At 39.8% G+C, this 25,517-nt stretch overlaps 1 protein-coding gene across 3 annotated transcripts in view; it reads left to right on the plus strand.

Annotated features, from left to right (window-relative positions):
• The first annotated feature begins 1,268 nt into the window (after nt 1-1,268).
• Nucleotides 1,269-25,517, plus strand: part of scaf4a (SR-related CTD-associated factor 4a) — a 30,165-nt gene continuing 5,916 nt past the window's right edge. Inside the window, exons 1-14 of one of the 3 annotated variants that reach the window (XM_057821397.1) lie at nt 1,269-1,445; nt 7,936-8,019; nt 8,101-8,145; nt 15,376-15,537; nt 15,646-15,772; nt 15,851-15,978; nt 16,046-16,192; nt 16,384-16,463; nt 16,548-16,611; nt 22,209-22,388; nt 22,488-22,561; nt 23,606-23,790; nt 23,865-23,965; nt 24,038-24,151. In XM_057821397.1, coding sequence (XP_057677380.1) covers nt 1,416-1,445; nt 7,936-8,019; nt 8,101-8,145; nt 15,376-15,537; nt 15,646-15,772; nt 15,851-15,978; nt 16,046-16,192; nt 16,384-16,463; nt 16,548-16,611; nt 22,209-22,388; nt 22,488-22,561; nt 23,606-23,790; nt 23,865-23,965; nt 24,038-24,151 — 1,521 coding nt within the window. In that variant the 5' untranslated portion in view covers nt 1,269-1,415. Of the gene's footprint in view, nt 1,446-7,935; nt 8,020-8,100; nt 8,146-15,375; nt 15,538-15,645; nt 15,773-15,850; nt 15,979-16,036; nt 16,193-16,383; nt 16,464-16,547; nt 16,612-22,208; nt 22,389-22,487; nt 22,562-23,605; nt 23,791-23,864; nt 23,966-24,037; nt 24,152-25,517 lie in introns of all 3 variants that reach the window. The other 2 variants (XM_057821398.1, XM_057821395.1) reach the window with 2 other exon arrangements.

The following is a 25,517-nucleotide window of genomic DNA, read 5'->3' on the forward strand; positions in this document are numbered from 1 at the left end:
AAAGGCGTTATGTGGAAAAGATTCAGTTTATCCATTCGCCAGATCCATATTTGATGCCTAAATCGATGTTTTTCGACCCGCTGTCTCTGCCGTATTTGCCTGACATCTGCTAGCTACCCTGATATGTACAACTATCTTGTCCACACAAAATCAGCCTATTCTCACGAAAGTTTGAAAAACTTTAAGAGCTTGGAGGCTTATAAATACTTCGTTGCTGGTTGGGTGAAACAGGTCCTCGTCCACGAAAATTCGGCAGGAATCTATCTGGTGCTTGGAAAGGTGAGTTATGAAATTTTCAATTCAAAATCTTTTGTCATTGCTAACATCCACTGTCAAGTCTAATGTATTTCATGTCGTTTGTCAATGGAGTTAGGGCTTTTAATGTTTATATGGTTTAGCGATAGCACTCTCACTACATGTGTATGGTCTACTACGTGTATGTTGTCGGCGATTAGCCTAGCAATGATCTTAATTGTGGTTGTCAGCCCAAAACCCTCTAAATATATATCAAATGGATCTTACCAGATATAAAATGACTGCTACATAATCTGTGGTAATCGTTTGGAGCCCAGTTTTCTCGTCGAATTGCAGCAGCCCATCTCGCTCTCTTCTCTCCGGGTCTCTCGGAATCCGGTAGAACTTCAAGTCTCTCCGTCTTCTCCGTCTATCTTCTCTGTTATTGCAACCGACCGCCACACACGCCTTCACCATTTTGATTATTAATGTTAACGAGCAGAAAAACACGTCGTAAATAGGAGGAATGTACGTAGCCGTAACAGGTAAACATGATGTGTTGACGGACAATTGGGCGGCACCAGTCAGGAGGAAGGAGTTGTGACGTCACGTGGGTAGGGTCTATAGACATATTGTTCTATCAAACACAACAGTTCTTTTGGCTTAAAATAAAGCAGTTTATTTTAAAGAGAGGTGCAAGAGCATAAACTGCTTTTTCAGCCTTGTCTGTGTTTTCCGACATATATATAGATTTTAACATTGCTCCTGGTGCTGCGTCACCAGTAGGTAGATGGCGATGTAGTGTAAAGCGCTTTGAGCGCCTTGAAAGGTGGAAAAGCGCTATATAAGTATAACACCATTTACCATTTTAAATCCGTGATATACTAGGGCGCAAAAATTGAGCCGCGAAGTTGCGAATTTGGGATTTTAAAAAAAAGTCTACATTCCATTTGTGCAAAAACACTGACATCCAACGGCTAACTCGTGTTACTACAACTTCCCAGCATGCCTTGCTGTAGCCGTCGACCCCGCACGCGCAGCTAACCTGCTCTACTCCAACGCTAGGCTAGCCGCTTAGCTACGAGCGGCGGACATGTTGTGCCAGTCCTCGCTGGGATAAACATCGGCGGCAGCAGGTGCTAACGGGGGCGACGACGTCGCGGGGGGGCCGCTGGACCACCATGGACGCCGTCAACGCCTTCAACCAGGAGGTAAGGCCGCCTTCTAGGCTCACTTTGGCGGCGTTAAAACCGCTCAGGGATTCGGCGAAGGAGGCGCGTTTGGCGCCTCTGGGAGGGCCTCGCTGTCAGCCGTCGTGCTCGGTGGAGATTTCTGAACGCACGTTACCATTTATTCCTTCAAGATTTCATGCTTTTTTTAATCGTCTCCATCATTCTATTAGAAAGAATATTGCTTTCTTGCTAAGGTGAGGCCCGGTCGGTACCGTTGCCTCGCAACACGTTAGCTCGCATGACTAAACATTCTGCTACAACGTTCAGGTTTATCACTGTGTGGTCATGATGATGAGATATCACGAGTCACTTGGGTTATTGGGTGCAGGAGATGTTGCTATTGAAGATCTAATCACAACAGTAGACCGAGCAATGCTTCCAGCACGATGACAAGCTCGACGTCCTGCACCTTTGTTGTCACGTCAACCAGGCCACCGAATGTGTGGAGAGGCGGGGCAAGGCGTCATTAAACGCTTGCAAGCCGGGCAAATAGGTGGCATGGTAGAGCTGGCGATTGTCTATTAAGATGTGATATTGCAAATGATGTAAAAAGCAATTTATTCGTTCTTGTTTCAATTTTTCCAAAAAGGAATCGTTACAGCCAGTATACATCCATGAGAAAGAGTTAACCTAAACCTAACCTAAAGAGTTAAACTAACCCTGTTTCTTTGTGAAGTTATTACTTTATATTTGGGGTCTGACCTCACAAATAGGGAGAGGAAAAGATATTTATGACAGGTTTTGCAAATTAACTTACTTTTTGTTCAGCATTTCATTTTTTTTCACCCTCTGTAGGGAAAGTGATGGTTTTTGGTAATTAAAAATATAACATCATGAAGACCTGGAGCCCACATTCATAAGTGCGGCCCGCATGACCCAAAAAGTGATGTCACATACAGTGGGCAGCAGAGGTATTTCTTCACCTTGTGATTTTGCAAGTTCACCCATTTAGTAAATAGGTAGAGGTCTAAAATTTCAATCATAGATGCATTTCTACTCATAAAGACGTCATCTGAAAAAATTCCATTAATCACATTGTATGATTTTTAAAAATACTGTATTTGTAATTTAGTGGGGTTCATATTTGTACCCCTGAGAATCAGCAATAAGTATGACACTCAAAGAGTTGTCGGTCTACATTTAAAAAAAAAAGTCCACCTTTACCCCATGAGTAACCACCCACCCACCACCCATTTCAGCTCATTATTGTCACCTGTGCACCCCGTTGTCGTCCATGATCCAACTGCTACCATGGGCAAGACCAGAGTTTTCGAAAGACACCAGAGGAAAAAAATTATTTATCTCCACAAAGCTGGAAAAGGCTATGGGAGAATTGGAAAGCAGCTTGGTGAGAATTAATCAACAGTAGCAGCAATTGATAGAAAGTGGAAAAGGCTAAATATGACCGAGAATCTACCTCATACTTGGGCTCCATGTAAAATCTCTCCTCGTGGGGCATCACTTATGATGAGAAAAGTAAGCGCTCAGCCTAGAACTACACAAGAGGAGCTGTTCAAGAGAGCTGAATGCACAAGGAGAAAGTCATGTGGTCAGATGAGACCAAAGTAGAACTTTTTGGTCCAAAACTTTACACGTCGTGTGTGCAGGAAAAAGAAGGATGAGCACAATCTCAGGAACACCATCTCAACTGTGAAGTATGGGTGTTGAAACCTCATGCTTTGGGGCTTCTTTTGGCAAAGTGGACAGGACAACTGTACTGTTTGAAGCAGAAGATGAATGGTGAAATGTATCGTCAGATTTTGAGCCACAACCACCTTTCCTCAGTCAGAGACTTGAAGAGGAGTCGTGGCTGGATCTTCCAACATGACAATGATCCGAAGCACACAGCCAAGCTGACCAAGGAGTGGATGCGTAAAAAGCATATCAATGTTCTGGAGTGGCCTAGCCAGTATCCAGACCTCAATCCAATAGAAAATCTTTGGAGGCAGCTGAAATATGGTGTTTCTCAAACACAGCTCCGAAATCTGACAGATAAAGAGACGATTTGTGTGGAGAAATGGGCCAAAATCCCTGTTTCCATATGTGAAAACCTGGTGAAGAACTTCAGAAAGCATCTGACCTCTGTAATTGCAATCAAAGGCTTTTGCACTAAATATTAGCACTGATTATCTCAGATAAGTACAAATACTTATGTACCCCAGGAAATTACAAATATTGAAAAATTATATTATGTGAGTTCTGGATTTTTTTTATATTGTCCCTATAAGCGGAAATGCATCTATGATTGAAATTTCAGACCTCTATTTTCTAAGTGGGTGAACTTGCAAAATCAAAAGGTGTGCAAATACTTCTGCTCCTCACTGTATGTGGAGGCAAGATCTCAATTATAATTATACATAGGGCAGAAAACACTCAGGTGACTTGAACTTCCGCTCTGAGACCCTCAGTTTGGCCAAATTTCAAATTTGTCCTATGAGCATGTGTGATACATCATTGGAAAGCTTAAAATCTCGATTTTCTGGAGGAAGAAAAAGAAAAGAAAAGGAGGTTGTTTCAAAAAAAATAAACTGCAAAACTCTAACTGGAGGTAAGCGCATGAGCGAGCATAATAAAAGAAGCCATGATTTTAAGGAGATATTATCGCGTACGTACCTCTTTTCGATCCAAAACTCCATGTATCACTGAGTGTCAAGACACACGGCTGTGAATGGCCCCAGCCGGATTTTGGGGGGATTTTATGGGTGAAACATGGTAATATAGCAAGGGTCGCGATGTAGTAATCGCAGAATTCAAGGAGTGGTCGAGGTTTCCTCCTTTTTCATATATTTCCCCTTTTAAACATTTTTTTTTTTTCATGTTTTCTTTGTTTGGATCGATTATTTATCTAAAATATTGGGGAAAATGCGACAGTAACAAAAAAATACAATTAAGCGATAGTTATGACTAATGAGGTAGATATTCGTGACTAAGTTAGACACCATTTTTTTCTTTTTGGTGTAATTTGTTTAAATGTTTAAAATATGCGAGTAAATAATTTTTTAAAGTTTTTTTTTTTTAAACTAAATATTAGACCTCAATTAATGATTCTAAGCTAAAAATGACAGACATTTTGAATAATAAACATAATTACTTTCTTTTTATGGCTGGGCTGAAACAAAAGTGGTTGCGCGACGTCTGTAAACGGGGGTCTCCAGGGTAAATTAGACAAATTATAAGTCGTTTGGGGGCTTAATGCGCGATGAATCTGCTATGGCAGCATATATACATATTGTTCTATCAAACACAACCGTTTATTTAGCTTAAAATACAGCAGTTTATTTTAAAGAGGGGTGCAAGAGCAGAAACTGCTTTTTCAGCCTTGTCTGTGTTTTCCACCATATATGTAACATATACAGTATATAATATATATATATATATATATATTAGAGCTGTCAAATGATTAAAAATTTTAATCAAGTTAATTACAGCTTAAAAATTAATTAATTGTAATTAATCGCAATTAATCGCAGTTCAAACCATCTATAAAATATACCATATTTTTCTGTAAATTATACATATATTCTGTAAAATAAATTGTTGGAATGGAAAGATAAGACACAAGATGGATATATACATTCAACATACGGTACATAAGGACTGTAGTGGGCATTTCACTCTACTGTCATTTAAATCTGTCTATGCTGTCCTCACTCCGAAGCGTCTACTTTTTCCAAAGCTAGACAGCTAGTGAACAACGCCTTAATAATCAGACTTCTTCCTTTTTCATCTGATTTATTAATAAAATGGCCTCAAACTATTGTCCTCTTTAGACCGTTGTAAAACTACAAAAAAAAAGTACACAAGCATTGCATTAGCAATAACGTTAGCTTAGCACGCTATACAGGTTCACTAAACATAAACAAAAAGCGTCTCATACAAAAAATATAACATTTCGCTTACAAACATAATATGCACATTCTTTACAACAACCATACTTACGGACAAATCTTGTCCAGGGATCATATAAGCACAACATTACAACGTGGGCGTCAGCCCGAGACGTCGTGCAGCCATATTGAACTGTCAGTGTCAAGAAAACAATAAACCATGTCACAAAGCGACCACAAGAGTTCGCTGTTGGACAGCACAAAAAGCCTTGCTGTAAAACTTAACAAAAGGCAGAATACTGTCTGAGCAGGACATGTGCGTTAATTGCGTCAAATATTTTCACGTGATTAATTAAAAAAAAAAAAATTACCGTGCGTTAACGCGATAATTTTGACAGCCCTAATATATATATATAAATTTTTTTTTCTGTATAACCTATTATGAATAAAATCATAAATTATTAGAATGTAAAAAAACAAAACCAAATTTAAAATGAATGAAAACCTAAATACACTCTAGATTTGGCCCCCCAATAACACACTAAAGTAGATTTATTTTTTTCTCCATGGCATTTAAAGTGCCTGTGACACGAAAAAGCATGTCTATTTCATAATACACGCGGTATTTTATGCCCCTGAATGATATGGACTGCTTGGATGTGTGTGGGAGCGATCGCTATATTTTTTTAGTTTTTTGAATCCCGCGCCATCAAAATGAGTGACTTCCGGCTTCGGTCTTGCATTGAGGAGGAGGGCGCTGTGACGTGTACGGTAGAAGACGTTCTCTTCACTATACAGTGTACTGTTGTGGATGAGGACGAAGGATTCAGCTGATTTTGCGGATTAATACTTTTATTTTTTGCATCACGCCAGCCAAACGGCTGCAGAAAAATCATTCTGTATGCGGGAGAGGCGTATGCGCCTTTTTGGAGTTTCAAAAGGTTCCCATTCACCGTGGATATTTACTGTGGGACCATTGGACTTACAAGGAAGTGAGTAAACATCTGATTTTGTATTATGTCAAAATACAGTGATTACAAAGTAAACACTATAAAATTCCTTTAAATAAAGGACTACTTACGTTTGATCATTGATAGGCATGTAAAAAGCTATCCTCATGCTTATTAGCAGTTAGCTGTTAGCACGTTAGCTGCACAACAACTCCAGCCACCCTCCTCCAGGGAACGAACTGTAAATTGCTCTCCGCCGGGCGGTTTGACGATCCGCAAAGAAACTCGACAACCCGGTCGTCATGTCAAATAATCCAGGCTAGTTATGTGTGATTTTCCACTTCGAAGACGTTGAAACATCCCTCGGTTCGGGTTAGCATGTCGGCTAGCTGTCTCCTTCTGGTCTGCTTACATTCTCCGAAGCCGGGGAAGGGAAATTACATATGTCCGATTTAGGTGTCATAAAATATCGTTCGGGAGGTGTGACAGTAAAGGTGAAGTCGACAGTTTTGACCATTATGGAGTCATTTTGCCATGTCGTCTTGAATAAATGGATTTTTATTATTTTATATTCCATTTAGCAAAGATTGTTATTTGTCATGACCATGCCATTTATTTAGCAATTGGGGAAAGTACTTGGGTAAAAAGAATATCCTGTAAAAATATTGAAGTAAAGCGACAGAAACAATGACATTTTGCCGCTCTCTTCGTTGCGTTTTCCTCATTGTGAATAGTTCCCCCTCGACGGGCTGACTGGTCCTTCTCAAGCCATTTATATAGCTATTGGGGAAAAATACTTGGATAAAAAGAATATCCTGTAAAAATATTGGGAGTAGAGAGACTGAAACAATGACATTTTGCGGCTCTCTTCGTCGCGTTTTCCTCGTTCTGAACAATTCCCCCTCAATGGCCTGAATAGTAAAACCGATGAGCCCAGTCTACCGCTGACGTCATCCACCTGTTGGGGACGCTAAAGCCCTATAATGGAAGGCGTGGCTAACCGGCAGATTAAAAGACTAATTTCTCGTCATCTGCGCTTTGCTAAATTGTTGTATATAGTCGAATCGTCTCAAAATATGATTCTAATTCACATAATAATGCCATTTAAGACTTTTTTTCTGGTGTCATATGCTCTTTAACTCATTTGCTGCAATTGACAAGGATAGATGTCCAATTCCTTTAAAGTGGCAGGACACTCTGTGAATGCTCATCTGTCAGTTTCACTGATGCCGCATGACATCCAATTCTTTTTGACTGTATCATTCGCCCGTTACAAAATGGACTGGTCTTCGCACTGTCATTAAGTTCAATGAGTGCTCTAGAAAAGGTAAAACATGTTTTAAGCTTTTTGTTCTGATCGTCTCCTTAAAAATGTAAGACTGATAAAAATCCTGAATTATATTTTTCTCCAGCTCCAAAACATTTAAGGAATGAAAGTGACCTCATAAAACATGCCACACAGTGTCACTGTGAACAAGGAAATTGAGACAAAACAAAGAGCTCTTCATTTACATGGAAAGCGCTTTTAAAGATTGCACTGGAAAGCGTGTGTGTTTTACTAGAGGAGTGGCGAGAGAAGTTTCGAATGTCCGGGTCACCTCTGCATCGACTTGCCATAAACCTTTGTCCATTTGTAGAGTGGTCTAAAAATATGACATTTTAAAATGCATGCTTTTGTTTATTCCTGTGTAGTTATTCTCCTTAATGGACTCTAAGCCGCCGATATCTCGCGCCAAGATGATCTCCATCACCAAGTCGGCTATTAAGGCAATGAAAGTAAGGAAACACCGTCATTTAATATCTAAATATCTCTGCATATGTTGTTGTCAAACATGACTTTTTTTTTTTTTTGAGCAGCTCTACAAGCACGTGGTCCAGATTGTGGAGAAGTTCATTAAAAAGGTAAGATCCTTAAATTGAAATAATTGAACCAATATTAATGGGAGCAATTCACTTGACGTCATCCCCTCTTCCGGGTTTGCTGATAAAAGTGTATCCCGTCTGTGAAACTCCATAAAGTTTATATGGACCACCAGGATTTACAAGGAAAAAAACTAGAGGTTAACCGATATGGTTTGGGGTCAAAGGGAACCTTGGAGTTAAAGACTTGTAGGCTCTAATAAGCCACAATTGTTCTGTTTTACTAAAATATGTAATTAGAAACACATAAAATAATTGCCATTGATTTAAAAATGTAATATTTAGTACATATTTTGACCTACGGAGGGCGCCATGTTTTTTTATGCGCGCAATGGAAGCTCAGGGTGATGACTTAGTTTGTCACGGTCTCTAGTCGAACACTACCGGTGTTCTGCAATTCCTTTCTACGCGGCGAGACGTCCAACACATGCGCACATCTGTTAAAAACGGTGAGTACTTACTATTTGTGTTTTTATTAAGTCTTTTACTACCTTTTCATTGCTTCAAAATACTTTTTGCATGCGTTTCCATCTCATATTTTTAAGCTTTGTGTTTTCTTGTGGTAGCTTTAAAACAGATTGTTGATCTGTTGACCACATTAGACACGTAGTGTATTTAAACTAGGAGTGTGAACCCTTTGGGACCTCACGATACGATTTGCGATACAAAGCTCACCATAACAATGAACTCACGATATGGCGATACAACGATTATCGATACAGTGGTCAGGAAATCATTCTAGGATACTCTACAAAAAAACTAATAAACAGAAAGAAAGCAATCTTCATCCTTCTGCTGTGAGTTTATCACTAGTAGATGTCCAATCCATTTGAACTAGAGGGTAACAGCGAATGAACCCCTCCCTCTTTGAAAGGGTCCCTCCTACTAATATGGCCGTCAGTAGCAGCCAATGCGATGCAACAAGGTAATTTTGGGCCATTTCAGGTCATTACCTGTTGATTTGCAGTCACTTCCGGTTGATTTTGGAGCATTTTTATGGGTCTACTACCTGTTTATTTTGGGTTACAGAACAGGAAGTGACCCAGGAATGAACTCAACAGAAAGTGACCTGCAAATGCCACGAAAATCAGAAAGAGTGACTGTGAATGTTCTGGTTTAGAATGAACGAACGTTCATTCGCCCTTCCTGGTCTTAATTGATCAGACGTCGAGCGCTGTCAATGGCAGCCGTAGAGTTAACAGAGACACTATTATGTTGGAAGATTTTGATAGCGATTTGTTGGTTTCTTTTTTTTTTTTTTTAATTAAACATTGACACGTTTTTTTAAAACGAAATCTCGATTCTTGGCAAGAGCTTATTGATAACCTTTTGTGAAGCAAAGTATCACACTGTATCACCATGTCGATATTTTGTCACACCCTTAACTTAAACCACCCTTATTTGATATTGCTACGTTTAAGTATTTTCTCAAGGCATCTTTAGCATGTTCTGCACACGATAGTACCGTATTTTTCGGACGATAGGTCGCAGTGTTTTTTCATAGTTTGGCAGAGGGTGCATCCTATACTCTGCAACGACTTATGTGCGAAATTCTTAACAAATTATTATATCATTGTTGCTTGTTAGCATGTTCTTTATGCTATAGTTATCTGAATAACTCTTAATAGACTCTACCCACCGACGTCACAAAACTACGTGCTCGCTGTATGGTTCCGCCCACTTGTCCGTCATTTTGTCTCTGTATTAGCATTGGTTTCAGTTGATCGAGGAATTTAAAATGCATTTCATGGAAGACCCGGTGCTTTCGGATGCCGTAAACTCACTTGATGCGTTGCATAAAAGGCGTTATGTGGAAAAGCTTCAGTTTATCCATTCGCCAGATCCATATTTGATGCCTAAATCGATGTTTTTCGACCCGCTGTCTCCGCCGTATTTGCCTGACATCTGCTAGCTAGCCTGGTATGTACAACTATCTTGTCCACACAAAATCAGCCTATTCTCACGAAAGTTTGAAAAACTTTAAGAGCTTGGAGGCTTATAAATACTTCGTTGCTGGTTGGGTGAAACAGGTCCTCGTCCACGAAAATTCGGCAGGAATCTATCTTGTGCTTGGAAAGGTGAGTTACGAAATTTTCCATTCAAAATCTTTTGTTATTGCTAACATCCACTGTCAAGTCTAATGTATTTCATGTCGTTTGTCAATGGAGTTAGGGCTTTTAATGTTTATATGGTTTAGCGATAGCACTCTCACTACATACATACGTGTATGTTGTCGGCGATTAGCCTAGCAATGATCTTAATTGTGGTTGTCAGCCCAAAACCCTCTAAATATATATTAAATGGATCTTACCAGATATAAAATGACTACTACATAATCTGTGGTAATCGTTTGGAGCCCAGTTTTCTCGTCGAATTGCAGCAGCCCATCTCGCTCTCTTCTCTCCGGGTCTCTCGGAATCCGGTAGAACTTCAAGTCTCTCCGTCTTCTCCGTCTATCTTCTCTGTTATTGCAACCGACCGCCACACACGCCTTCACCATTTTGATTATTAATGTTAACGAGCAGAAAAACACGTCGTAAATAGGAGGAATGTACGTAGCCGTAACAGGGAAACATGATGTGTTGACGGACAATTGGGCGGCACCAGTCAGGAGGAAGGAGTTGTGACGTCACGTGGGTAGGGTCTATAGCAATGTTACATTAACAAACCGTGCATGTTCTCAGTTCGTTGTTTATGCGTCATGTAATGTTAACATAACGTACACTTATTCGGCCTGTTGTTCTCTATTGTATTTTTATTTTAAAGATGAAGAAGATTTTATTTTAAGATGACATGCCTGTTCTTGGTGCTGGATTCTATCAAATAAATTTCCCCAAAAATGCGACTTATACTCCGGTGCTACCTATATGTGTTTTTTTCCTTTAAATTGCGCATTTTTTTGGCTGGTAGGACTTATAGTAGGCCTGTCGCGATAACAAATTTTAGTGTGCGATAATTATTCTCATAAATTATTGCGATATACGATATTATTGCGCCCCCCCAATTTTTTTTAACCAATTTACAATAACACAGTGCGAATACAGTATATATTAATAGATCAAGTACACCCATTTAAACACGATATTTACTCTTAAATTCAAATATACTTTTTAAGAAATCAGAACTAAAAACAATAGACCCTGCCTCTTAAAGTGATCCTCGATTTTAAAGACATGTAGGCTCTAATAAATCACAATTGTTCTCTTGTATTAAAATATGTCGTTAGAAACACATAAAATGTTAAATCAATGGAAATATTTTATAATATTTAGTGCATATTTTGACCGATAGATGGCGCCATGTTCTGCGGGCGCGGAGTGATGACGTAGATGATATTTTTCCAATCGTGTAACGTGTGTACAACAATTGTGTATTACTGGCTTAACTCGTGAAGTAAAATGCCACGATGTGCTGCTTATGGATGCAATTTCGAGTCAAATGGAAACAAGGAGAGTGATGCGAGTCTCCACAAATTTCCTGTTGACAAGAAGAGGAGAAAGGTTTGGGAAAATGCCTGTAGACAAGCAAATCTTCCCAAACAACCAAGGCTTTGTTGTCGCCATTTTTCTCCTACCGCGTTTGAGGATTTTAGTAGATGACAACTAATGAAAGATCTCATCGGAGCGGCTAGATATAAGCGCAGACTAAAACCAAATGCTGTTGCAACTATTTTCCCGCACAAGAAGCCTCAGCCTGCTCGGATATCGAGTGAAATGCGCTCAATGAAGCGAGACGGACGAGACACTCTTGGCTTAAGCACCCAAGCCGCTCCTGTCGCTACAGCGGGAGGCGAACCTTCGGGCGTACCGCTAGTCACAGAGGAAGCTAATAATTCACCTCTACTGTCAGTTCATCAGGCAGTGTGTGTTCAGTATTCAGCTAATATGAGTGATGCTGCCACTCAAACTGATCAAAGCACGTCCAATGCAATTCATTCAATGCAACACAAATGTCCCAACCCCATTGATAAAGCAATAAATTCTCATCGCCGGAATGGCATACATGTGAATTCAAAATCCATTTTAGGGGACTCCCTCTGAAAGCTCATCGCGAGAATGGCAAGAGTGCCAAACAGTAATCAGAGAAAAGGGTGGCTACTTTGAAGATACTAGAATACCACACGTTTTTAGTTATTTCACCTTTTTTCTAAGTACACAATACACACGCGTGCATTTGTAGCAAGTTATAACAGAATTCACCGGTGGAAATTATGTTGGCACGTTGTGTGGTTGGGGGGGGTACTTTGTGAAGGGAACAGCTGGAAATAACTGTTACCTTCCCCGGGTCGCATGCCAGACAGACATTGCTATTTCTTGCAGCCTAAATGTCAATAAAACAACGCGGATTAGCTCCGTGGTTTGATACTCCGCATCCTTCCCTAGCTCGCCACACATTCATAGTTTCATTGCCTTCAGTGAGAGTTTATAATGTCAATGGTCAAGAAAATAAAAAGGCACGAATGCCAATGTGTTTTGGCCTGTACTGTATGTAAAGCATACGACAGCTCTGGATGCTAACAATCTACACAATTATATTGGAATGAGTTTGATGACGCAATAACTCACCTTGAAGATCTGCTGACAAAAACCTGAGTTCTCGACAACATACGCTCTCTCGCTCCGTTGTCATCGAGATGCACTTGCCGCAAGTACACCAGAAGTTTAGCCCAACTCTTGCCTCATCAGGTATTTCTTGCTCTGCATTTCGCCTTTGCTGCTCGTCTTGTGAACGACCGACAGTATTGTCCTGCTCTTCACTTTTCCGCTCTGGTTCAAATTGGAAGGGACGAACTGACGAGATGTTGCGAATGAATGACACGCTGAAGTCCGGCAGCGGGATTTGTGACGTCACAGCACTGCGACGTCAACAACCATGGCGAACAATCAGTTAAAATAATTTTACAAATTTTATTAAAACGAAAACATTAAGAGGGATTTAATGTCAAATTATTATAACTCATACTAAGATGTATCTTTTAAGAATTACTTGTCTTAAAACTAGAGGATCACTTTAAGTAAAAAACAACAGTATTGATACCGCACAGAAACACAGAATAAATAAAATGTGTTTAAAAAAAAAAAAAAAAATTGCACTTAATAACTTAAGCATTTAGGAAAATGAAAACATTTCCCGTCATAGCTTCTGCAATGGTGTTCCATAGGGATGCGACGATACAGTTAAGTCATGGTTCGGTACGAATTTTGATACGGGGGACACGATTTTCGATCCGGTTCAATACATTTAATGCTCTGTAAAAAAAAATAACAATTGTATTTTTTTTTTTTTTTTTTTTTGCTAACGAGCAAAAATTAAATTGCCATCATATAAACATGCATTTTAGTGCATAATATTTACGTGCTTACTTCTTACTGATATGAAAAAAATTTGTATAAAAGTGCTGAGAACAATCTTTACTGTTTGTAAAGTGAGGCAGGGCACACCGTTGATTGCTACAGCTCTTAGCAGCTAGGTTTACTACATGAGCAAGACATCCTATTTATGGTCCGAATCCATCTGTGTCACGTACTGAATTAACAATATTTGCAACATTATCTATAGTCACTGGTATGGATTGATTTGGCCTTCTTAACTTCATGTGACAAATGACAGTTTAGAATTCATCGATGTAGTATATGGACTACGTGTCCCATAATCACTCTGGGCTCACGTAGCCAATGGTATGGGACGTAGCACATCTAGTTTGCCATTTCATGATATGTAGTGTGTGCGCGCAACCGCGCATTAAAAAAGTTAGCAAGCGCCGCTGAAGTCACGTCTGCTCATTACTACACAACACCAGCATATGACGGCTTTCATAAACAGGACGAGTTTGAAGCACAGCGCTCTTAATTTCATACAGCTGTTTGTTGTCAAAGTGAGGTTATTCGTAGCAGCCAAGTCGGTAACAATGTTTTGGCGGACTTCGTTGTAAATATCCAGCGTTGTGCCGAAAAATAGCCGCCCCGCATGAAATGTCACTCCTGACGGGAGCGCCCACACGCCAACAACACCGGCGCGCCATAGATGGTCCACAGTCACTCCGGAGCACTGACGCGGCCGGTATACGTTGAACAATAGGATATAATGGGAACGATTGGCTCTGGCGCTAGTTTTTGCCAGACCTGGAACGAAGATGCATTTTGCGCAGTTGGTAACGAACTTTTAACAGCACGTCTGCCGCACGCGCGCACACACGTGCACGCGAGGCGATAAATCGCAGCGGAAAAATTACCGCCTTCATTTTTATATATCGCCCGATAAATGGAATTATTGCATATTGCGACAGGCTTAACTTATAGTCCAAAAATACTGTACTTTGGGTGTCATATTCGCCCCTTGTTGGACGTTTCGCCGGTGTAGCACATTTTGGCAGAACAGCGGCTTTTCTACTCTTGTCTCATCTCATCCCTTCTTTCTTGTTTAATTTGCTTTTGCTGCTCGTTTTGTGAAATATCGACAGTGCTGTCATTCTCAATAATGTTCCTCTCAGTTCAAATTGAAAGGGCTGAACAGATGACATGTTTGTGTCACTAGTCGTACTCTGGAATCCTGGCAGCGTAACCCAGTGACGTCACCGCCCTACGACGTCAACAACAATGGCGACCTCCTAGTTAAACTAGTTTTACAAATTGTATAAAAACAAAAACATTACGAGGAGTTTTATTATCAAATTATTTTAACTTATGATAATGTTTATCGTTTAAGAACTACAAATCTTTCAATCCTCGGTTCCCTTTAAAATTTGTTACAAGGTACGTTGTCAGCAACTTCAGCATAAGTCGGCGACTTGAGTTGTCACCATGACGCCATTTCCTGGTTATTCGGGGTTGTAGAGGCGAGTGGGAATATGCAGAGATAGGAAGTGTAGATTTTTTCAAAAAATGGATGAAAAATTGTTTATTTAAAATGCGGTTTTGGTGAAAATAACAACAGTGCCTGGTGCAGTCTGCAAAAAGCCGCGGTCTGTGGCAGCAGCTCTGTATTAACAGTGAAATCTAATTAATTTTTTCTTCATCTGAATTTGGTGTAACAGGTTGTGGTCTGAAATTATATTTTTAAGGTCTTAAAATGTCTTCAAAAGCATACAATTTGACTTTTCAAATGGTGCAAGAACCCTGTAGACTCCTATTGCAAACCCGGAAGTAATCTGGAAGTTGAGTGACATCACTGTGAATAGGGTTTATGATGATAAATATATTTTTGTGTGTACAGTGTAAGTCTGAGTACAAGGTGGCTGGCCTGTACGTGGTGGACTCCATCGTCCGCCAGTCACGGCACCAGTTTGGTGCCGACAAGGACGTGTTTGGGCCTCGCTTCACTAAAAACATTGTGGGCACCTTTGAGAACCTTTGCCTCTGCCCCCTGGAGGATAGAGTAAGAATCACGCAATGGAATCAAAACACTCATTTATTCTGCCTGCAAGTTACTGCCACAGAAACAATTAGACAATTCTTTCTTGCTAACAAGATGTGGTGTTCGCAGAGTAAACTTGTGCGCGTACTGAACTTATGGCAGAAGAACGGTGTGTTCAAGAGCAACGTCATTCAGCCTCTTCTAGACATGGCTGCAGGTACCGGCAGCGGCTCTGCGCCTTATGCCGAGGACCCAGGTGGTTGTCTACCACGCGTAACCTTCCCTAGTGTTGTTGCTAAGTCACTGTGAGTTAACAATAATGTCTTTCCTGCAGCGTCCTCTCCACCAACTCCGACCAAAGACCACGCAGAGAACTCTGCGGCGGCCCCTGTTGCGCCTTTGGAGAAGCATGACCCCTTCACTGCAGTGGCACAGCTCTTCCAGTCCACGCAGGGTCAGCAGGTGAGTGGACGCTTCTCAAATAAATGGAATAACGTGGACAATTGAGGGTATTTATTAGCTGCAGCAGATGCTTCAGAACCTGCAACAGTCCACCCAAGCGGAACCTGCCTCTCAGCCTCCACCGTTCCCAGACACCCCAAGCGTTGCCCCCGTCTTCAGCAATGCCCTCCCGCATCCTCCCCAGGCTGCCCAGCAGAAGTCGGCATTTGACAAGGTGATTTTAGTCTCCTTCCACGTCCAATTATGTGACGCTTTTTTAGCGTTCGGCTGTGAATTCAAATGAGTTTATCATGAGTAGACGTCTAATCCATTTGAAGTGGGACAGTGGCAGCGCGCCCTCACTTCAAATGGATTGAATGCTTAGCACTGTCAATGGCAGTCAATGAGTTAACTATTCTGCTATAGACGTTGTTGGATCGTTTTGACTACGATGACGAACCAGAAGCCGGAGACGATGCCAAGGACGACGTCTCGCAGCCCTCTCTGTAAGGCTGCGATGGGTTGAATTATTGATTAACTCAGAGTAAAAAACAAAACTAATTATGATATCATTGATGTCATGGCAAAAGTATGCAACAGCCTCCAGCCTTCCAGCAGCCTGTGATGAACATGACTCAGGACCTCTCGCAGCAGGTATGTCCTGATATTTTAGTTCACATGCATGGGGGGGGGTGTTCATGCAGCTATTTTAGGTGCTTGCATCAACCCTTAGAGCGTGTGTACGTTAGGGATGTGACAATACATCAAAATGGTGACGTATCACGATACTTTTTATCCCAAAAAGGATATCGATATGCTCCTGCCAATAATGGATATATTGTTTTAAAAGATGTCACTGTTTAAAAAAAAAACAAAACAAAAAAACAGCGCATTCACAGCCAGTCTTTCCGTTTTGAGGGCTTTTGAAAGTCATTTTATGTTCATTTTAGGACATTTACATATGTATTAATTTGGGGGCAACAGGAAGTGATTCATAAATGCCCCCAAATCAACAGGAAATGACCTAGAAATGATACAAAATCAGCAGGAAGTGAACAAAAATCAATAAACCGGATATTAGGGATGTCACGATCGCATATTTTTGCATTCAAGTCACCTGATTTTGAGAATCTGCCATAGAGAGTCCTATCTGGTACTGACAAAGGTTTATTATTATTTTTTTAGTATTATTATTTTAAATGGTACAGTATTGTACTGTTTACAATACTTCCTCTTACGCATTTTCTCGGTAGTGTTGCAGAGTAGAAAACGTATATATTTTTGTTTCTTTTGGCAATGCCATTGTAATTCTGGATTATTTTGTTACTTTTTACCTTTTAAAAAAAATACATATATATGGCGGAAAACACTCAGGTGACTTGAAGTTCTGCACTGGGCCAATTTGGCCAAATTTCAAAATCGTACTATATGCATGTGTGATACATCATTGGAAAGCTTAAAATCTGTTTTCTGGGGGAAGAAAAAATTTGAACAGGAGGGCATTTATTAAAAATAAAAACCTAAACCCGAACTCGAGGTGAGAGCATGAGAGAGCATAATAAAAGACACCATGATTTTGACGAGATATTTTTGCGTACTTGGCTTATTTCGATCCCAAAACTCAGTGTAGCATGTCTCACTGAGTGTGAAGACACAGTTTTGAATGGCCACAGCCGGATTTTTGGGGCATTTTATGGGTGAAACATGATATTATAACAAAGGTTGCAATGAAGAAATCCCATCAAGGAGTGGTGGCTTTTTCAAATATTTATACCTTTAAACTTTTTTTTTTTTTTTTTCCCTTTTGTTTAGATCAATTATTTATCATCTAAAATACTGGAGAAATTGCAACAGTAACAAAAAATACAATTAAGCGATAGTTATGAGGTAGATATCTGCGACCTATTTACGGACACTTTTTTTTCATTGTGACGTAATTTGTTTAAAAGTTTAAAATATGCAAGTGAATAATTTTATAAAGTCGTTTTTTTTAAACATTAGACATCAATTAATGATTCTAAGCTAAAAATGATAGACATTTCGAATAATGAATATAATACTTTTATCGTTGGGTTGAAACTAAAGCGGTTGCGCGGTGTCTGTAAACTGGGGTCTCCAGGGTAAAACGGACAAATTAAAAATAGTTTGGGGGCTTAATGCGCCTTGACACTGCTATGGCAGTATATAAACGTTCTATCGAACACAACACTTCTTTTGGCTTAAAATACAGCAGTTTATTTTAAGGAGGGGTGAAAGAGCAGAAACTGCTTTTTCAGATTTGTCTGTGTTTTCTGCCATATATTTTTCAAATTCAAAACCTGATCCTTTTCACTCGATTCCGATCCTCTGAAAAATGGCGCGATCGACCCAGTTTCTGATCGGTTGTGGGACTGACGTGATCGGCTCAGGGACATCCCTCTTAGATATTGTAGAATGATTTCCTGACTCAAGTATTGATAATTGTTGTATTGCCTTATCGTGAGATTGTTATCGTGAGCCTTGTATCTCAAATCGTACTGTGAGCTACCATCCCTAGTGTGCATGTGTGAATTTGCAAGCGTATGTCTAATTCGATGCCCTTTACCCACAACTGGCCCAGTGTCTCTCAGTCCTTTGAGGTCAAATGACAGTCATTTTTGATCGCGTTGTCACCATAATATTCAGGACATTGTGTCATTGTAATTTTAATTTTTGGTGGATTTTGAGTACAGTTGCATATTTAGGCAGCAAACGAATTATAGCAGGGTTCCCCCTAGGATTTTATGAAGCTGCGGTGGTGGTCTGAATCAGAGTGGGACCGCCTCACCATGTCGTGTCAAGGCAAAATTGCGTCATAACCATAACAAAGATCTATTTGAAACATTTCATTAGCCAGGCTAATGTCGTAGCTCTCAGCTACGGTACATGTACATAAAATGCGTAGCACATTACAGCTACATTACCCTACGTAGTAATACAACTTTTTTTTCTCGTAGCAATAGTACGACTTGCATCTCGTAGTCCTTTTTTCTCCTTTCCTTACTACATTAAAACAACAATAATGGTCCTTCTGTTAATAGACCAATGGCGTAGGTTTGCATAGGGAGACATAACACTAGGAACCTTTCAGGATGTCCCCACCAACTTTTAAGCAACCTTATTTGCATTATATAATGAGTTCAGTTATAGAAGTCATTTAGATTGTCTTCACATATTTCGTAAGGATAGAATCAACTAGGCCTGAACGATATATCGTTTAAACATCGCCATCGCGATGTGCGCATGCGCAATAGTCCCATCGCAAGGACGTGCGATAGTTTTTTCATTTCATTTTTTTTAATCCACAAACGTTTGTTTTGAGGAAGGAGAGGGAAGGAGAGCGCACAGTTTCTCTTTCCCTCCAGCAAGTCATCGGCTCCTCCCCCTCCCCCCGCGGCAGCGGAGTGGAGGGAGGAGGGGCCGAACAGCAGAGCGGAGGGAGGAGGGGCCGTTCTCAAAGTGAAAGCAAGAAAGCAACACGTTGAAGCAAGGAAACGAGGCAAGACCGTCTCCAAAAGGAGTTTTGGAAGTATTTTGGCAAGAAAAAGACTATAAGGGACAAAAAACAGCCCTGTCGACAGTGCCTCGCCATGGTTGCATCAACAAGAAGTAATCTGTCGAACATGTGGGACCATTTAAAACGCAGGTATCTATGCATTCCTGCTAAGACCTTCCCATCAGAGGCTTTTTAGTACAGGTGGGAACATTGTTACGTGCCAACGTTCTTGTCTCAAGCCTGCAATAGTGGATAAACTAGTAGTCATGGCCAAAAACCTATGAGACCCAGTTGAGAATTGCTGAGCAAGGAAGGTGGACGATATGCAGACAAATACATAACACAGCTGGAGGAATGTCTTTTCTTCTTTTTATTCATGTGACAGCTATCAGGAAGGCAGGAAATTTGGTTCTGTTATTCATCAGTTATTTGCAGTTATTCAGGTCAATTATTTACAAGGTCAATTGAGTTTCTGTTTCTTTTATATTTAAATTTATTGTAAATCGTATTTTTCAAATAACTATATATAGTACTGCTGCACATAAAGTTTTGACACTTAATATTTTTGTTTAAATATTTTTACAACTTTGTTGCCGTTTTGCAGTTTTATATTGTAATATTTTGTGTAAACAGCTCAGGGGACTAATGCACTTGCACTTTTATTAGTCAGATTTAATAATTAAGTTCAAATATGTTGACAACTTTGTTGTTTTACTGAGGTTTTTATTTATTGTTATAGTTTGTGAACAACTCTTTTATTTGTCATATTTAATATTTTTGTTCAAATATGTTTACAACTTTGTTGTTATTTTACAGAAGTTTTTATTTATTGTTATATTTTGTCAAAAACTTAGGGGACTAATGCACCTGCTCTTTTATTTATCATTTAATGTATTTGCTGCTGTTGAAGTGTAAAATATTGTGTTCAATAAATGATCTATTTTGTGCAGACATGGCTTCCTGGATCCCTTCATAAAGCAATCTTCATCATTCACAAATGAAACGGTATTATATGAATACACTGTGGTCACGGTGTGTCAAGTAAAGTATTTCCAAACAGCTATTCAAGTCATCTATTGAAAATTTCTTTAAAAAAGATTAAAAAAAAAATATATAATATCGCAATATAATATCGCAATATATTGCAAACCTCAAAAAAATTGCAACAATAGTTTTTTCCAATATCGTTCAGGCCTAGAATCAACCCTACCATTATTAAGTGAATTACTTTCATATGTTCAGACTTATACTGACACCATTTTTTCCCCTCGAACGCACATTTGATTGGCTGTTGACTAGTTAAATTCCCTTATTTTCAGTGTAAATCTACTAGAAAAAAGTGAAATCTGCTAGTGCTTCAAGTCAATTTTACTCAGATTTCTTGAAATAAGATTATTTTCAGATAGCTATTTTTCTTAACACACTTATTTTAAGGAAAAAGTGAGTATATTTAATCATTAAAAAAAGCTTAATTCAAGAAGTAACATTGTGCAAAACATTATTTGAAATCATTTTTCCACTTGATTTTGGTGAAAAATGACCAATTATGGTCTTAATAAGAACAAATGGTAATACTTACCTCAAGTAAATTGAATAATCTGACTCATTAATCTGTTAACTAGTCTTTAACAATATAAACAAGATGGGGAAAATTATTCGAATAGATTAAAGAAAAATCATCAGATTAAAACATAACTTTGCAGTGTGAAAGTTAGTACAAGTCAATACAGATTTATTTTTGCATTGATCGTTTAGCCTATCAATCAATTAGGTTCATATTGGTGAGAAATGTGGCCTCGTTCACCTAATCTGTTTGGTTTTATTGCTGTCCCGTCCCCAGCAAAAAGTGTAGATGCAGGTTATGGTGTTATATCGTCCCTGCCAATATTGAGACCAAACCTACGCCCTTGTAATGGACCCTTTTCAAGGAGTAGTGGGATATTCTAATTGCAGTGTAAAAAGATTTACTAGTTTCGGTGAGAAGGTGAATAGTTTTGTTGTTATTGCTCGTGAACCACATTTCCACACAAACGCACATCGAGGTACCAATTAGCCCAGCAAGGAGAAGTATGAGAGTCATTTTTCGAGTGTCCCAGAGCTCGCGAAACTTCGATAAAAAAGCGCATTTATCAAGGTTTTGTTAGCTGTGATTGCTTATATCTGTCTGCCGAAACAGCCTGATAGCACAGATATAAGTACGCCTGCCCCTCTGCTACTGAATGCGTTGTTGACATTAGCGCGTGGCGCTCTGCCCGCCTCTCAGCGCAATTTCATTCAAACCTGCTATTCCGTCCAAGACGGCCGTCCATCGCTCACTTTAGCCGAAAAGTGAGTGAGAAGAAGGGAAGGGAGTGGGGGGGGGAGAAGGAGAGGAGTCTGTATTGGCTTACCCACTTTATTGTGGCAACAATAATAAAGAAAACAAGTAATAAAATACCAGCAGGCTTCCGCGACATGCGACTGCTATCTCGCTTCCCTCTACGTCACCGCTCCCTGTGCAATCATCTCTTAAGGTGGCCTCGCATAGTTACGGACATAACAATACACAATGAATAGGTTGCCGCTGAACCTTTCACATTAGGCTGCCGCCAGTTTAAAACGGCCTTTAGAAAAAATCAATTACAAAAAAATCTCTTTTTCACGTTGTGGCGGCTTTTATTTTGGTGTGACGGTGCGCCACTATATTTATATGTAGGGGAAAACCTGTATAGGTAATTTAATCCATCATTTATTTTAGGGGTCTCTCCCACCTAATGGCCAGCTCCCGGCTTACGGGTTAATGCCAGGACAAAGCTTCCAAGGGATGATGCCGCCGATGGGTCAAGCTCAACCAGGCCAGCCCTTCCCTGGTTCCGTGGGACCTCCTGGCTTCCATGGAGTTTTCCCACCTCCTACACACTCGTCCCAGCAACATCAGGTAACACAGGACATGAATAATAGCCCTTTCGGGGTTGTGAAAGATGTTAAAAAATGTATAACCAAATATAACCATGCTCTCTCATGGTGCCATTTTCAGGAGCTGACTGTTGATGCAGACCGTTCCTCCATGAGGGATGGCAGACATGATAAAAAATCACGGTCAGATTCAAGGTAAACCAGTTTAGAACTGCACTAGCGATTATTTAAGTAATCATTTATTGATTAGTTCGAATACTCGAGTAATTGGATTCCATCCATTTAATTCCTGTAAAACGCAAGAAACAAGTGTTTACGCTTGCAATGATATTTATTTTGGCTTGCTAAGATTGCACTTTCAAAAAATAATTAAATGCAAATACAAAATAATATTCCTGAGTGTTTCTTCAAACTACGCCGAATCGCACTTTCATTTCACGGGAGCAATAAATGCATTTAAATTAAATTAAAATACCTGAGCTTAGCATCAAATGGTATGGAAAAAATAAACGAGGATCTAAGTACAACAAAAGAACATTTGGCTAACTTGTGTTGCAAAAGTTCACTAGCTTAAATGCTATAAATTGCTAACATTTTTTTTAAACAAATCATTCAAGCATATATTCCCACAAAAAAACTGCTAAATATCCATTTAAACTAAATTAAAAATGCATAAACAAGCATATTAGCACAGACAAAAACTTATAACCTAATATTGGCCTTAACAGGGGAGCAGTTGGATTCAGCCGTTAGATGAATTATGTCATATTCACTGTTGCCACTAGAGGGTAGTGTATCCACCCAAATAAATGAAACTAAATAGAACTCTTTCAAAACAAACCATGACAACTCGGCTCTAATTAAATGAATCCTTGAAGCAGCAGAATGATTTGAAGCTTTTTTCTAATCAAATTACTCGACTTAATCAATTATTCGTTGTAGCACTAAACCAGTGGGAGCTAATGGGAAATGATGTTCTAAACAGCAAAAAGATTTTGTTGCATAAGGCTTGGCGATAAATTGATTTTACGAATTTGAATATGAATTTTTTTTTCTTGCGGATTATTAAAACATTAATTTTCTTTGCTATTTTTTGCGCGAAATCAAATCTAGTAAAATCGTAAAAAATGTCAGAAAAAAATCTGAGATTTTAAGATCTAGCATTACAAATGGATAAGCTCATGTAGGATAATGAGAAATGGAATGCAAGGTCCAATTTGCTTGGAATTGTTTACCCAGGTCCCCAAAAAGGAGACGATCGCGATCCAACTCCCGCACGCGTCGCTCTCGTCACCGGCGTTCCCGTTCCCGGGACCGACGCCACCTTTCCCCGCGCTCTCGTTCAGAGGAGCGCCGGGAGCGGGAACGCGAAAGGGAGCGGCGTCAAAAAGGCCTCCCACCGACTAAGAACGAAACACTCAGCAGTGAGTACCAATCCTTTTGTTGCGCCTTTCTGTTTTTGCGGTTGTTCGGTAGGCTCAATTTGTGCCCTCTTCAGTCTGTAGTACGACTCTATGGGTGGGCCAGCTGGACAAGAGGACTCAGCAGCAGGATGTGGCATCTTGGCTGGAGGAGTTCGGACAAATTGAATCCATCAATGTGAGTTAGACAGGAGAGACGAGACATGGCTTTAAAGGCGCCACTGAAACATCAGTGCCTTGTTTTCTGTAGATGATCCCTCCGAGAGGATGTGCCTACATTGTCATGATCCACCGGGAGGATGCCTTCAGGGCCCTGCAGAAGCTCAGTCGAGGCTCTTATAAAGTCAACCAAAAAGCCATCAAGGTGAAAAAACATGAATTTATTAATTATCGATTCATCTACAACCCCTAGCAAAGATTATGGAATGGCCAGTCTCAGACGAGCACTCACTTAGACATTTTATCATGTAGAACAAACTCTGATAAAAAGCTTGAAAAAATAATGAATTCGATCAAAATTACAACTCTTTAGCATTCAGAAACACTAAAAGAAATGAATAAAAAACATTGTGGTGGTCAGTAAATGTTACTTTTATAAAGCAAGTGCAGGGAAATATATATGGAATCACTCCATTCTGAGGAAAGAAATTTGGAATCATGAGAAACAAAGAAATAACTATCAAAACACATCTCTAGAATTTAGTAGCACCACCTCTGGCTTTTATGACAGCTTGCAGTCTCTGAGGCATGGACTTGATGAGTATTCTTCATCAATTTGGTGCCAACTCTCTTTGATTGCAGTTGCCAGATCATCCTTGCAGGTTGGAGCCTTGCTGTGGACCATTTCCCCCCCAATTTTTACCACATGTTTTCAATAGGGTTGAGATCTGGGCTATTTGCAGGCCATGACATTTAGCTCTGTGGCATGATGCATTGTCATCTTGGAAAATGACATATTTCATTTGATGGGATAAGAAAGCTTGTCTAAATTTTCAATGTAAGCTTGTGCATTTATTGAAGATTTAACCACAGCCCTCTCCCCAGTGCCTTTGCCTGACATGCAGCCCCATATCATCAATGACTGAGGTAATTTTGATGTTTTCTTCAGGCAGTCATCTTTGTAAATCTCACTGGAACAGCACCAAACAAACGTCCCAGCATCATCACCTTGTCAAGAGTCAAGAATCTATATTGGACAAGGTGTCAAAAGTCAACAAGAGTCAAGAATCTATATTGGACAAGGTGTCAAGAGTCAAGAATATGCATTGGACAAGGTGATGATGCTGGAACACTTTTTTTGGTGCTGTTGAGATTTACAAAGATAACTGCCTTAAGAAAACATCAAAATTCCCCCAGTCCTTGATGATATTGGGCTGCATGTCAGGAAAGGGCAATTGGGAGATGGCTTTGGTCAAATTTTCAATAAATGCACAAGTTTACACTGAAATTTTAGACAGCTTTCCCTTCAATTGAAAATATGTCATTTTCCAAGATGACAATGCATCATGCCACAGAGCTAAAACTGTTAAAGCATTCCTTGGAGAGACTCATCCAGTCAATGACATGGCCTGCAAAAAGCCCAGATCTCAACCCTATTGAAAACTAGTGGTGGAAATGGAAAAAAATGGTCCACAGCAAAACTCCAACTTGCAAGGATGATCTGGCAACTGCAATTAAAGATAGTTGGCACCAAATTGATGAAGAATACTCATCAAGTCCATGTCTCAGAG

The sequence above is a fragment of the Corythoichthys intestinalis genome, chromosome 18, assembly GCF_030265065.1.
Source record: "Corythoichthys intestinalis isolate RoL2023-P3 chromosome 18, ASM3026506v1, whole genome shotgun sequence".
In the NCBI taxonomy this organism is placed as follows: Eukaryota; Metazoa; Chordata; class Actinopteri; order Syngnathiformes; family Syngnathidae; genus Corythoichthys; species Corythoichthys intestinalis.